The sequence below is a fragment of the Xiphophorus maculatus genome, chromosome 6 (genome assembly GCF_002775205.1).
Source record: "Xiphophorus maculatus strain JP 163 A chromosome 6, X_maculatus-5.0-male, whole genome shotgun sequence".
NCBI classification, from domain to species: Eukaryota; Metazoa; Chordata; class Actinopteri; order Cyprinodontiformes; family Poeciliidae; genus Xiphophorus; species Xiphophorus maculatus.
The window spans coordinates 28,012,501-28,026,133 of record NC_036448.1 but is presented as its reverse complement, the minus strand read 5'-3'; the positions used below and the strand labels follow the sequence as shown (position 1 = coordinate 28,026,133).

Genomic DNA, 13,633 nt, shown 5'->3' with positions numbered 1-13,633 from the left:
AAATTCCTCTGTAGATTTGCCTGCTTTTACCAGATCACCTATTATATCCTCTTTTCCTTGTGTTCATGTTGGATCCAGAGTTTGGTAGTAACCAGCTACATTTACTAAATTACATTTTTTCAGTAACTTTTTGGAAAAAAGTATTTCTACTACATTGTACTTTTTACTTTTACCTAAGTAATGAAGTATTTTTACTCTTACTGGAGTAACTGAATGAAAACAAACATGTTTTAACCAAAACCCACCAGACACAGACACTAGCGAAGCAAGTCAGCGTCAGGCCGGGGGGCGGGGCTAATGAATGGGCTCTTTATACCCAAATAATAAACCTCATGATAATTTAACTTTACAACATAGATATGCCTGCAGCAGCAGAGCTTACAAGTTTCACCACCACAGAGAGAAACTGTCATTCTGACATGAAGTACAACAAACCAAGAGAACAACAGAAACATCAGGCTGCAGGTCACTAATGATGAAACAACACAAATTCAAATCAGTTCAGAACCGCGGATAGCGATCATAACGTTTATGCTAATATGGCTCGCCATCGCTCCTTCTCAGTCTACTCCAAACCACACCCACACACTCGAGTTCAAGGAAAGTCCATCCTGATTGGTTGAATCCCTGGGTTGACCAAAATTAGCCCCAATGAGCCGCAAACAGAGGGGGCGTGGCTAGAGGCCTGTCAGTCAGTCTGAACCCGTCAGTCAGTCTGAACCCGTCAGTCAGTCTGAACCCGTCAGTCAGTCTGAACCTGTCAGTCAGTCTGAACCTGTCAGTCAGTCTGAGCCGTCAGTCAGTCTGAACCCGTCAGTCAGTCTGAGCCGTCAGTCAGTCTGAACCCGTCAGTCAATCTGAACCCGTCAGTCAGTCTGAACCCGTCAGTCAGTCTGAGCCGTCAGTCAGTCTGAACCCGTCAGTCAGTCTGAACCCGTCAGTCAGTCTGAGCCGTCAGTCAGTCTGAGCCGTCAGTCAGTCTGAACCCGTCAGTCAGTCTGAACCCGTCAGTCAGTCTGAGCCGTCAGTCAGTCTGAGCCGTCAGTCAGTCTGAGCCGTCAGTCAGTCTGAACCCGTCAGTCAGTCTGAACCCGTCAGTCAGTCTGAGCCGTCAGTCAGTCTGAACCCGTCAGTCAGTCTGAACCCGTCAGTCAGTCTGAGCCGTCAGTCAGTCTGAACCCGTCAGTCAGTCTGAGCCGTCAGTCAGTCTGACAGACAGTGACGCTGAATGGGGCTGTCAGAAGTTAGCCCTTTGGAAAGACCCCGGGATTTTCCCCAGGCGGTTTGAAACCAGGTTTGTTGAAAATTTAACAAAATTTGACACATTATTTATAAAAAAAATTTATTTTTAGGTAGATATTTTTAAGTTGTTTATTTTAACAACTTTATTGTAATTGTCAGGGAGGGCTTAGCCCCACTTATACCAGCCGTCGCTGCTTATATGAATTATTGTTATTTTCGTCCTTAAAACACCAAAGTTTCCACTAAACTTTATGTTTTGGTCCATCTAATTAATTGATTGATAATTTGATCAGTTACTTGGGACTTGAGTAGACTTTACCAAAAATGTTTTTAGTCTTACTGAGTAATTTCTTGGATGTATATTTTTTACTTGAGTAAAAACATGTTGGAATATTTCTCCTCTTACTTCATTGGCCTTTGGGTTCTCTGCCGCCTCTGGATGGTAACAAACATAAATTTCCTTTAAAAATGTGATTTAAATGGATCTGGATCGATAGAAGTCGTATTTCCAGTTTCTAAAATGTAAAACCTGATAAATTAAAGGTTCACACATGAAGGAAATCGTTCCACCTGACATGAAGAAGAGTCCAGTCATGGCCATCAGTGATTCAGCTGCCCGGGAACAGTGCCCTCTCTGACCTGCTCTCTGCTGGAATCACCCTGACAGCCTGAAACGGCTCAGCCCTGTTGCGTAACGCCGCTGATAACCGGCTGGATGTTGGCAGGGAAAGTGAAAGCAACGCGGCTTTTAAAGTGACGGGAAACGTGTGTCATGCAGGGTTTGGTACTGATGTGTCAAAAAACGTCCAGCTTCCAGTCTCTGATGATGCATCCTGACTGGGCACTTTGTTCTGTTCCTGGGAATGTTTCGTAAAATCCCTGGAGGAAATGTTTGAATTTGCTGAGTTTAGGCCGTGACATCCAGGAAAACATGTTCAGACACAGCAGGAATAATCACAAGGGCCCTGACTGTTCGTAATGTTGCAATATTTAACTGGGAAGAAAAGATCAAGCTTCAAAATGTATGTATCCAGCAGTTTGTGCAAGAAAGTAGAAGCTATTTTTATTGCAATCTGGATTGTTGCCAGTAGGTGCCACTAAATTGCCTTCTTTTTTTATCAACAATGTGGCTGATTATTACAATATTTTCCTGTTTTTTGGTTTTTCTGAAAACAAATTCCAATATTTGGTTTAGAAAAACAAAAGTCATGCGGGACAAACGGCTCGTTACTGTCCTGTTCCTGAATTCCTGGATTAATGAACAATCCCGACCCGACACTTAACGCAGCAAAACAAACACAAAGCCGGCCTTGTTCTCTGCAGTTGGCACGCATCAGGCGAAGTAACCTTTGACAAATGCCATGTTGTTGCTTTAATGACGTTTGAATGTTCCCGTATGGTTGAAATTATCCAATCAATTCATCACAGCCGGCTGATCTGCAGCCCGACTCGTTTCTTCTCTTTTTGGAAAGAGGTAGCTGAGAAAAGGGAAAATTGGACGGGAAGATTTGGTGAAGTGGATTGTGGTGAACCAAAGAGAGTGGCTACACACACACACCCCTAACGTACACACACACACACACACACACACACACACACACACACCCTCACACACACACACGTTGTGTGTCTGGTGGAAATGAGCGTGAGTCAGAACTTTAGAATTTCAGGATTAGTTCTAAAATATTTTTAACCAGTACCTAGTAAAGTTGAACAAAGAGAACTAGCCTGTAAAAGAACCAGATGTTTGAATGTTTCCAGCCTGGAAACAGAAATGTTTTCTCTCTGAATAACTTCCCGAGAAGTCCTTAATTTTTTAATTTGCTGCATCACAGCTTGAGTTTTTGGCTAATTTATTCATCCCACCAGTGACAGAGAAAAATCCAGAGTTTAAAAACATTAAAACCATATTTTGATGTCTTTTGGCCTCCAGATGCTCCAAGTTTAAGATTTTCACCTCGACTTGCATAACAAAGCATTATGATGTCCAGTAATTTAAACTTCTACAAACAGAATCAAACCTCATTTTGGGGACATGCAAAAAAAAAACCTCCCCATATTTTTTGTATTAAGAAACCCAGAATGTTAGAAAAACTCCCAGAAAAATCTAGAAATTTGATTATGAAAAAGTCAAAATAACTATTTAACTTCAGAATAATTTAAATTCTTGTTTCAAATTGCATGAACAAAATTTCTGATCTAGTAATGAGTTTCATTAAACATCTCAACGAATTCTGCTTTAAAACATTTGATGTGAACAGAGAATTGTCCTCACACTTTGCAAATGTAAAATAGACATTTAGCGTAATAACACACACAAGAGTCAGATCAATGTAACACACTCCCATCTCAGGGTACAACAACACGCCGCTAAGCATTCTGGGAAATAGTTCCCACTCCTGTCCTTTTATTCTTTCATTTTTTTAAAGTGCTAACCTAAAAAACTCTTGGAGGTTTGACACAATTTATGAAAAGTTAACGCAACTTACTATAAGTTTATCTTTCACAAACTCACATTTAGGTTCAAAATCTAAAACTTGCTAAATTTATTTGACTTAAAGATAGTAGACACAACTAAATGTGGCTCAAATGTTTTACAGTGAAGTTTAACTTTGAGAGAGTTTGAAAAACGTCTCAAAGTTTCGTTTCTGGATAAATTTAAAAATCTTCAGTGTAGCGAAACAAGCCTGCACACTACGAGACCTTTTTGTGTGTGTGTGTGTGTGTGTGTGTGTGTGTGTGTGTGTGTGTGTGTGTGTGTGTGTGTGTGTGTGTGTGTAACATCTTTAGCCACTGTGATTGCAACCAGCTGTGCTGTCGACCGGTGGCCTCCCTCGTCTCCTCTGCAGATTCTAGTGCAAGCATTCACACACACACACACACAAACACACACGCACACATTTCCAGCAGAGCGAGGCTCCGTGTTCTCCCCCTGTCCCCCCGCTCGGTTCTCGGACCTGATCCGTACCACATGGTGCGTCTCTTGCTCGCACCGACAGCCGTGTTCTCTGGTTGTTCCGTCCCACATGTTTCTGTTTCAGCCTGTCGGTTCCGTTCGCTTCACGTTTCTCTGAGCAGACAGACGCTGAGGAATGCGGCCCTCTGCATCCGTTTCAGGGCCGGACCCCCCGGCCGCCTGCAGGGGGTCAGTCCAGTCAGAAGCTCCAGGAATTCCTAATAAACTGGTTTGGGATCCTGTTTGCATGATGGGAACGGATTCTGATGGACTTTTCTCCTCATCAGGCTGTTGATTTTCACACAGAGGTCTTTAATTGACCTCTTTGTCTGATTGGTGCTTTAATTAGATTTTGCTCCCAGTTCTCCCACTGGTAACCAGCAGTGGATGATGTGAGTGGAACTGCAGCTTCTGGCTCCGTTTCTCACCAGAATAAAAACAAACAGAAAAACTGATTTAAAATCATTCTTCTTTCAAAACTACCAAAATAAGGCTCTAATATGGCTGATAACTAATCAGTCTAAACATTCAGATGACCAATAGTTTATCTTGTTTTCGCTCCAGTTTCATTTTACAACTTGATCCATTCAGAAAATCTAATTTGAACGTCACAGAGTGGAAAGTGTTTCATCCTCAGTAAAAAGGGCCAGAAGTTCGCAGCAAAATGTCTCCTTCACTCTGAAGCAGAGAGTCTGGAGACGGACGGGTCCGTGGCCTCAGTCGGAACCGGCTTCAGCTCCTCATTGTGTTTTCATGCAGGAAGATTCATTCATGACCGTCTTCAACGTTCTGGTTCAGGACAACTGAAGATTTCATCATCAGTTTGTTCCTCAATGCAGTGAAATTATTCTGCAGGTGGAAAACAGAAACAAACGTTTCCACCTCCGTTCATCAAAGTGAGGAAAGACATTTTCACCCCAAAATCAGATTTAATTCACTTCCAGATGTGGAGCAGAATCACAAATGGTCTGCAGTCTGAACGCTCATGTCGCTTTTCATCCGTCTGCTGCATCACATGCATCGTGATTCTGCACCAGACGAAGCCGGACGGTAAATCTGGATGTAAATATTGTATGAAAGTTATAATTGTGAACTGATGAAGGAATCCTGCGTCAGTGAAGGCATCGCATCCCAAACGCTCCACTCCTGGTTTTACATCCAAACACAAGCAAATTAAATCAGAAACTGGAAAATGTATTTTCTTCTTCCTCTCCATCAACGTGGAAAACTGCAGGATCTGAAACTTTCCACTTTGAGTTCTTCCAACAATTTAGCTTTATTTAAAGACAAAAAGAGAAATCTTCTAATGAAGCTCACTCTTGTTTTTAGCTCATGTTTTATCAGCTTATTTAATCGAGTCAAATGTTTTAATTGCTTAATCTGTTAGAAATGTTAATAGTTGAGTTGAGCCCTGATGTGTGTCTGTTTAACGTCTGACAGCAGGGGTGTGAACAGTTTTGTGATTTTGATGGAACGTATTCCTTAATGTCTGAGCTCTTGACTTTTCCAGTGTGAGATGTTTGTTCTGCAGTAAAGCTGCAGCTCCCTTCAGGTCTTTTACACGTCGTTTCTCAGGGTGTCAGTAATTATGGGGGTGCTTTAAAAATAGTCCTAAAATGTTTTGTTCTGCCTGGAAACATGTGAGAGAACATCTTGTACAAATTTCCCACAGACGTCCTTGATTAGGGAGGAATCTGGGAAATGTAAAATATGCCTGTGAGCTTTAGTTGTATGAAATGTGAGACGACTGAAGACGTGGAGTCGGACAGAAAGTGTTTGTTCTGCAGGAGGCCGGAGGACAGAGAGCGAACAGGAAGCGCTTTCAGCTGAACTCAAACCGTCCCGATGGAAGGTCAGAGTGAAACGCTCGGGTTGCCTTCATGAAGCACCAGCGTGAAAACCCACTGGGCTCTCCTCCTCCTCTTCATCATCCCAGTGTGATGGTGGTGATGAAGGCTCTTCCAGGTCGGCGTTGTCAGTGGATCGGAGTAACTGGGTTTTTTTCACGAGTCTCTGCTGTCGGCCCGCTGACAGACGGACTGCAGCAGGCAGCAGGCAGCGGCTGCTCCGCTTTCACAGGTTCTGCTATCAAAACAGAACCAAACTGGACTGACGCTGGGACCGGCACAGTCCATGCTTTAGTTGGATCCAAATCTAACTTTCATAATATCTGGAGGAGTGCTTACCCAGCTCCTGGGAGACGCGTTTTCTTAAAATAAACCCTTAAAGAAAGAGATTTAAAATGTCTTTCTGTCTGGAGCGAGACTCCTTCGTTTGATTTGATCTGTCAGTTCAGTTCTGGTGGTTCTGGAACCAAATCAGACCCATTCCTTTACTTACTGACCAGATCTCTGTTGGCATGTTTTCAGTTTTGAGCTTCCAAACACAATAATCTCATCTCAAGCTGCTCTTTTTCTGGCTAAAAATACAAAAACTTTACATTATTTGTAGGTTATTATACAGTTTGTAACTATTTTAACTTGAAACATAAAAACATTTACCTTATTTTATGTGACCAGGCGTCAATGTGTTTTCAGGAGTTTGTAATGTCTGATTTATTGGAAAAAGTTACTAAATGCTAAAAAACCAAAACATTTTTGTCCAAGAAAGAAAAAAGCTCTCAAACTGCCGTCAGACCGTTTCATATCTGGACATGTGTGTCATAAAGAATCTGTTGTGAACAGTTCATGTATCCTGGGATCGAAGGTGTAAAATGTTAAACTGCTTCCGGATTCTTTACTTTTCCTTGTCGTCGTTATCTTTTCTTTTTTCACACATTCAAGGATCTACCGACCATAAAGTAGGTCAAGCTGTCAGTTTCAGTTTCAAGCATCCGGCTTACAGAGGCGTGTTAATCTTCATGAGCGCAGACAGAGTGTCTGCAGACTGTTGCATCTGAATTAGTTGTTGTGATATTTGAGTACGTTATGCAAATATCAGTGACTCGCCTGTGTTGGACATGCTGCATCGTATTGTGCGTGTTAAATGCACTGACAGGCAAACCTAATGCATAATATAATATAATAAATATAAATTTAATCCTAATTTATTTGTAATCTATTACTTTTATTATCAGCAGTTAATTTTGGATGTAATCCCAGTAACTATTCCTAATTTTTACTGTCAGTTCCTGTTTATTCCAGTTTTGATCTTTTATTTTATTTCATTATTTTACAAACACATTTTGTCAGTGAGTCCAATCTGCTGCAGCCTTTTTTAATGTTTTACATTCTACATGTTCTGTTTCTACATTGCAGAACTTAGTTTCATCTGTGCAGCAGCTCATGTGGTGAAATGAGTTTAACTTCCTTTTCACATTTGTAAAGTCACTTTGTGGTCCAGTTTGAAAACAAAAACAGAATTTGAATGTGTTGCCGTTCAGTAAACGTGTTTTATGATCTGCTGAAAGGTTCATGTTGTCAGGAAACCTGTGAAAACCAGAAGAAATCCATTCATTCCCCCGGAGCAGCCGGCCTGTCACGTCCGTCAGCATCGACAGTGAAACCAGGCGGCGCATCGAGAGCGCTTCAAATGTAGCAACTGTAGGAATGTCTGCGGTAACTTCACCGTGTTCATCATGAAGCCCCGTCCGTTTTGTCTTTTTGTCAGTCAGGTTTTCCTTCTCCATCTGGTCTCCATTCCCCTCTCTGGCTCGCAGGCAGATCTGATGTTTAATGAATCTGCAGCTCCGCCACCATCAGCAGCGACTGACGCCTCTCTGTAAACACAGAGCTGCTCTACGGTCACCTCCATTAATCTGATCCCTTATGAAAAGGGCAACCAGTGTTTCGCCTGACCGCATCTCTCCATTTATCAGTGTCACTGCTGGATTAAACATAAAACACGAAACTGAGATTTTTCTTAGTAAAACATTGTTCAAATACCAGAGACTTAACCGAGTTTGACAAGCTGGATGAAAGGGAGGAGAAATTTAAGATTCAGCCTCCATCAGCATTAATCAGCATCACAGAAACAAACCATAAAACCTGCAGCTGAAGTGTTTCACTGCAGCCATCATCAGGTTTAATTAACTCGGCAGCCATTTTAGATCTAGTGTTTGGAGCTCGTAAGGAATGTCCAGATCAAATTTTGTTTTTTGACTAGGAAATGATCAAATTTAGACTTCCAAGAACAAAAAATGAAATGCATTATTAGAATAACCAACTTAAATGCAGATAATAAAGAACATAACATAATGGGATGATAAATATTACAAGTAAATTGTTTGTAAAAGTGACAAGAAAGACATGTTTGCAAACAAGCCTTTAAAACCAGCTCAGTTTTAAACTTTAGATTAACTTGTGGATGAAACTTATGAAGTTGTTCAGACTTGAAAATACGAACTTCAAAAAATTCCCAGTGTTTATGTTTCTGGAGGCGGGACGGTGGCCCGTTCCACTAAAACCGTCTCAACTGTCAGAAACGCGTCAAACTTTAACAAGTGGATCTGAAGCTCCTGGTTTTTTCTGATGTTTGGCTGAGAGTCTTGGAGCCGTCAGGGGGAAAAGTTTCGGTCCAGTTAAAGTTGCAGTTAATGAGCCTGGAGGTTCTGAGAGGAACCGGTACCAAGTCGGACCCACATCAGGGTCCAACCGGCGGTAACTCATCACGCTAAGGTCAGACCGAAGCTTTCTGCTCTGGCGAACGCTCAGCGTGAACACAGAGGCTTCATGGCTGCATGCTGAACCAAATGTGACTTTCCTGAAATGTTTCCCAGTGGGTTCAGGTTCAGGGAGGATCATTGGATCCGTTTCTCCCTGAAAATGACTCGGATCATCGTTACAGTTAAAGCAACAGAAAATGTTTGACACTTTTCTGCAACATTTAAAAACATGTCACTCTGTCAGGACTGAACGTTGTAACTGCATGGACAGCAGATTCAGATTCACTCTGAAAAAATGATCCGCTTGTAAAAATCCTTTAACTGACGTTTATAGTTAAGGATCTAATAACAGCCAGTTTGTTATTCAGCAAACCTTCCTGCAGTTGTAACTTCTATAATGAATCAGTCAGCTTGTATTTTTCTAAATATTGTCAGATTTTTTTTTCTCTTTTTGGAAAAACTTCAAGAATACTTTAAAAAGCAAAATCACACAATAGAAAACTAAATTGAAACCTTTTTCAGGGTCTGATTTTCCTTCTGGTCACTTCAGTTTTATTTCTCTGAGGCTGTTAAGGAAAGTATTCACATCCGAGTCGGGGAGCAGGTGTGAAGTGAGATTGATTCATAAAAACCAGCAAAGCTGCTGCTGTTTGCTGGTATCAACGTGCATCACTGTTTGATTGGTTAACTTGTCAAAAGTTGAGTTTTCTGTCCGCCTGTGGATAATAATGCCTAATTTATTCATCATGGAGTATAATCCTGGGGACACCAAGCTTTGATTTTAAACCTGCATTTAACTTTTATCATTTCAGTCAAACTGTGAATCAGATCCAGGCTGAAAGCATCCAGAATGTAAACAAACACCAACCATGATGGCGTCTAATTACCAGATATTTCTTTGTGTGTTTTTTGCTAATTACTACCAAAAAGGATTTGAAATCCTGAAAAACATTTGCTCAAATATTTGCTCAAAGACTCCGCCCTCAGAGCCCAACTGCCACCTGTTTCTACTTCCTGCAGAGGAAACTCGTCTCGGCTTTGTCCCTTTGACTCTGTCACCTGAGACGCCGCGCTGTGTTTGCATGCAGCTCTGCCTGAGTTATGATCCATTATGCGTCGGTTTAGACCTCCCCCCGCTCTCCGGGCCCTGAGTTTGTCATGTAAATACGTCAGCTCAACGTTCCTTCCAGTGGATTTGCATCTGGGCTGAATGTAGGTCAGTCGGCCACGATGGAGGCGTTCCACCTCGGAGCAGAGCCGGACGAATTCTGGCTTCATGTTCACTCATAAATAGTTTTCATTTCAAAACCAGGAAATAAAAGGGCATAAAAATTACACTCACCTGCTGTTTTACACACCATGTATGAAACTATGTGTTTATGGATTTTTTTTGATTTGCTGTGAAAGAAATGAAGCAAAAAATGTTTTATTATGTTCAGCTTCTCTATTTCAGACTATTACAGCAATGTTAGTGTGAGATGGTAGACTGATAAATACATTTATATAAAAATATAACTCAACATAAATGAGTAACACAGGTGAAGTTTAGACTGCTTTGTTTCTCATGTTCTTTATAAAACAGACCAGGATGGTGACAGCCTCAAAATAATAGTCTGAAAGTTCATGGCAACATTGTTTTCCTTCTGCAATCAAATCAAAAATTTTCTTGCAGTTTTCTCATATAGTTTAAGTAAGTAATCCTTAGAGAAAGAAAAAATGTTCAAAATTGTGTGAGAAGTTCAACTAACATTTAAATACTGAAGATGTGACGTTCGCTCAGTCTAAGTGGCAAAGCTTGAAACGCTGTTTTATGATAAAAGGTAAAAACAAACTGTATTCAGGTAAAACTCAGGCTTGCTACAGAAACATTAGTTTATTAAACCAAACAAGAAGGAGAATAAAACTGATGCAGCTGCAGAAAAACGTAGAACATCAGTAGATAGAATCTGCTTTGTAGATGAGATCTATTTGTTCCAGCAGAGTTTCAGCATGTTGTCATCTGTCAGGATGAAATATGGTCACAATGTCTGAAGTCAGGGATTAATATCTAAGAAATGTTTTGAGTTAAGGGACCAAATTTTAGGAGTTAGCAACCAGCAGCTGCAATTAGCAACAGAACCAGATGATCTAGACTGTGACCACCAGGTGAGATTCTTTTATTTCCCACAGGAATTTATCAGATTCACAAGCCTAAGGAAGTTAAAAAACCCACAGTCAGTGGAAACATTCACCTGAAACTTCATTTTTATTTTTGAAAGAAGGTTGAGTTTGCAGCAGTTTCTTTTTTCTTAGCTCCTCCTCCTTCCTACTTGTGTTGCTCTGGAAGGTTTCCTCCACCGTGCCTCAGCAGCAGCAGATCCATTCAGTTTTTCTGCAGCTCCTGCTGGTGCCTCACCAGTTGGAGCTGTGGGCGCTGTGGGTGGATGCATGCAGAGTTTAGTCTGTATCTGTAAAACAGGCACCAGGCAGAAAGAAGCTGCTGCTTCTGTCCTGAGGAAACCTTGAAGTGTTTCCAGTCGGTTCTTCCTGGAACAGTTTGCGCCATAAAAAACAGAACAAAGCGGTTTGATCTTACAGGAGGACTGAGGAAGCTGAAGGAATGCTCTCTGAAGGTCTGACTCCCTTAAAGGAATGAAATATTAATACTGAGCAGAAAACCTCTGTCTCTGGGGGTGTAAGCCAACGCTGCAGAGTGAAGAAGCTAACAGCCAGTCTGTCTGAATCTGTTTGTCTCTTTGTGTCTCAGACGGTTTCAGGTTTCAGAACGTCGAACTGTTTGACCTCAGAGAACTTGGATGATCTCCAGATCAAAATCTCCCACCTGCTCTTCCTACATAATGCGTTTCTTCTTCTTCTTCTCCTTGAGGCATTGATTAATTCTCCCTGCCTTAATCTGTTGTTATGGGAACAGTGTGCACTTACTGCTGTAATGAGATTTTCACTTTCAGTCCAGGTTGCATCATAGAAAACATCCTAGATCTGATCAGAACAGAACCTGGTGAAATGTTAACAATAACAGGATAAAAACACTGTTTACTTGGAGAAAACTCACCAGGTTCATTCTAGTTAAACAGTTTATATCTGTGTTTTTATTATAAATGTGTTCAAAACATTTGTGATATTCTGCTAATGTAAAAAATGTTTAGAGTCCCTGGCAGGTGAGCCTCCACCTCCAGGGTTTAACTCCATCCATCATCCAACTTTACCAGCTTCTCTTTCCCTGCTGAAGAGAAGCAATAAGTGAATTTCAGACTCAGGTTTCCACTGCAAAAACGTCTCCCTCATGTTTTCTGCCAGATTTCCTCTGTTTTTAGTGTCTGACCCGACCTGAGCAGCGTCTTCCACATGTCTGACGTTTCTATTCTTAGCACTCTGTCATTCAGATCAGATTATGGAGTGGACAGCTCATGCTTGTCCTTCCTGCTGCTGTTTTCCTCTGATGTCCTCCTAGAAATAAGCAAAGTCTTCTCAGAACAGCTGCTTCTGGTTGGGTTGGTTCTGCTGCTGCAGCGTTTCAGAGCATTATCCAGCCGTTTTCTCCCAGATGCATGCAGATGTTTGCTTTCTTTTATACCTCTTAGTCACCACCGCAGCACCGAAGCTGCAGCCAAGACATATTTTGGCTTCACAAGCTTCTATTTCAGCAGTTTGGTTAGTTTTTCTTTGAACTCTGAAATGTGACGCTGGTTTGGAGCAATCTGCTGCTGCAGAGGTTTGGGAAAAAAAGAAAAGCTAAAGGTCACAAACGTCTGAATGTTGGTCGCTCAGGCTTTGTGCAGAACCTCAGAGTTTCTAGCTTTCTGTTTTCATATGCTGGGAAATAATGGGACAATCCTTCCTCCATCTTCACAGTAACATAAACATTTTTTAAGACTTTTGTAACTTTAAACCCTTGAACATTTTCACACCATGATTTCCAGTCGTTCCTCAGCTGCATGTTGCCTGTCTTCACCGTTCCTCTCTCCTTGCGGCTCCTCAGACGTACATCGGCTCCATCCTGGCCGCGGTGAACCCGTACCAGCCGCTGCCCGGCCTGTACGACCGGCCCACCATCGAGCTCTACAGCCGCCACCACCTCGGCGAAATCTCTCCACACATCTTCGCCGTGGCCAACGACTGCTACCGCTCGCTGTGGAGGAGGCAGCAGAACCAGTGCGTCCTGATCAGGTGGGTCATCCGGGTCTTTTTCCACTGAATCACCGATACTCAGAAAAACAAATACATAAAACCTGAGAATTACTCTGGATTGTTTAACTGGAACCTTAATCAAACTGTCACATAAAGACAGTTGCAAAGTCAGCCTGATGTCTCAGCATCAGAGAAACTCATCCATGTTTTTATCTTCTGTCACATTGATTACTGCAACAGCGTGTTCAGGTCTGCCTAAAAAATCCAGAGCGCTGCTGCCGACGTTCTGACTAAAACCAGCACATCACCCAGTTCTTCACTGTCAGAATAGACCTTAAACTACTGCTGGTAGTTTATGAATCACTGAACGGATTAAAGATCTGCTGCTGGTGGATCAAAACTGCAAAACAGCCGAAACACTGAGTTCCTTTAAGTCGAGGCTAAAAACCCACCTGGTCAGAGCTGCTTTTGATTAGCAATAACTTTAGCACTGATCAATATATTTGACATTTATGATGATTTTGATGACTACATGATGTTTTATGGCATCCGACCTGCCTTGTTTAACGTAAACGTAAATAAACGTAACTTGATCTGAATGAGGATAAATCTGCTAAGTTTTAGTAAAATTGCCCCTTCAGATTTTTTTTTTTAACAGAAATAAAACTTTTCTCCACCAAACCTCACCTGGCATCTCTAACAGC

At 41.6% G+C, this 13,633-nt stretch overlaps 1 protein-coding gene across 1 annotated transcript in view; it reads left to right on the top strand.

The window, feature by feature from the left end:
* myo10 (myosin X) overlaps positions 1-13,633 on the top strand; it is a 109,682-nt gene that overhangs the window by 40,505 nt on the left and 55,544 nt on the right. The window contains exon 4 of the mRNA XM_023335262.1: positions 12,781-12,968. Within this exon, the coding sequence (XP_023191030.1) occupies positions 12,781-12,968 (188 nt within the window). The remainder of the gene's footprint in view (positions 1-12,780; positions 12,969-13,633) is intronic.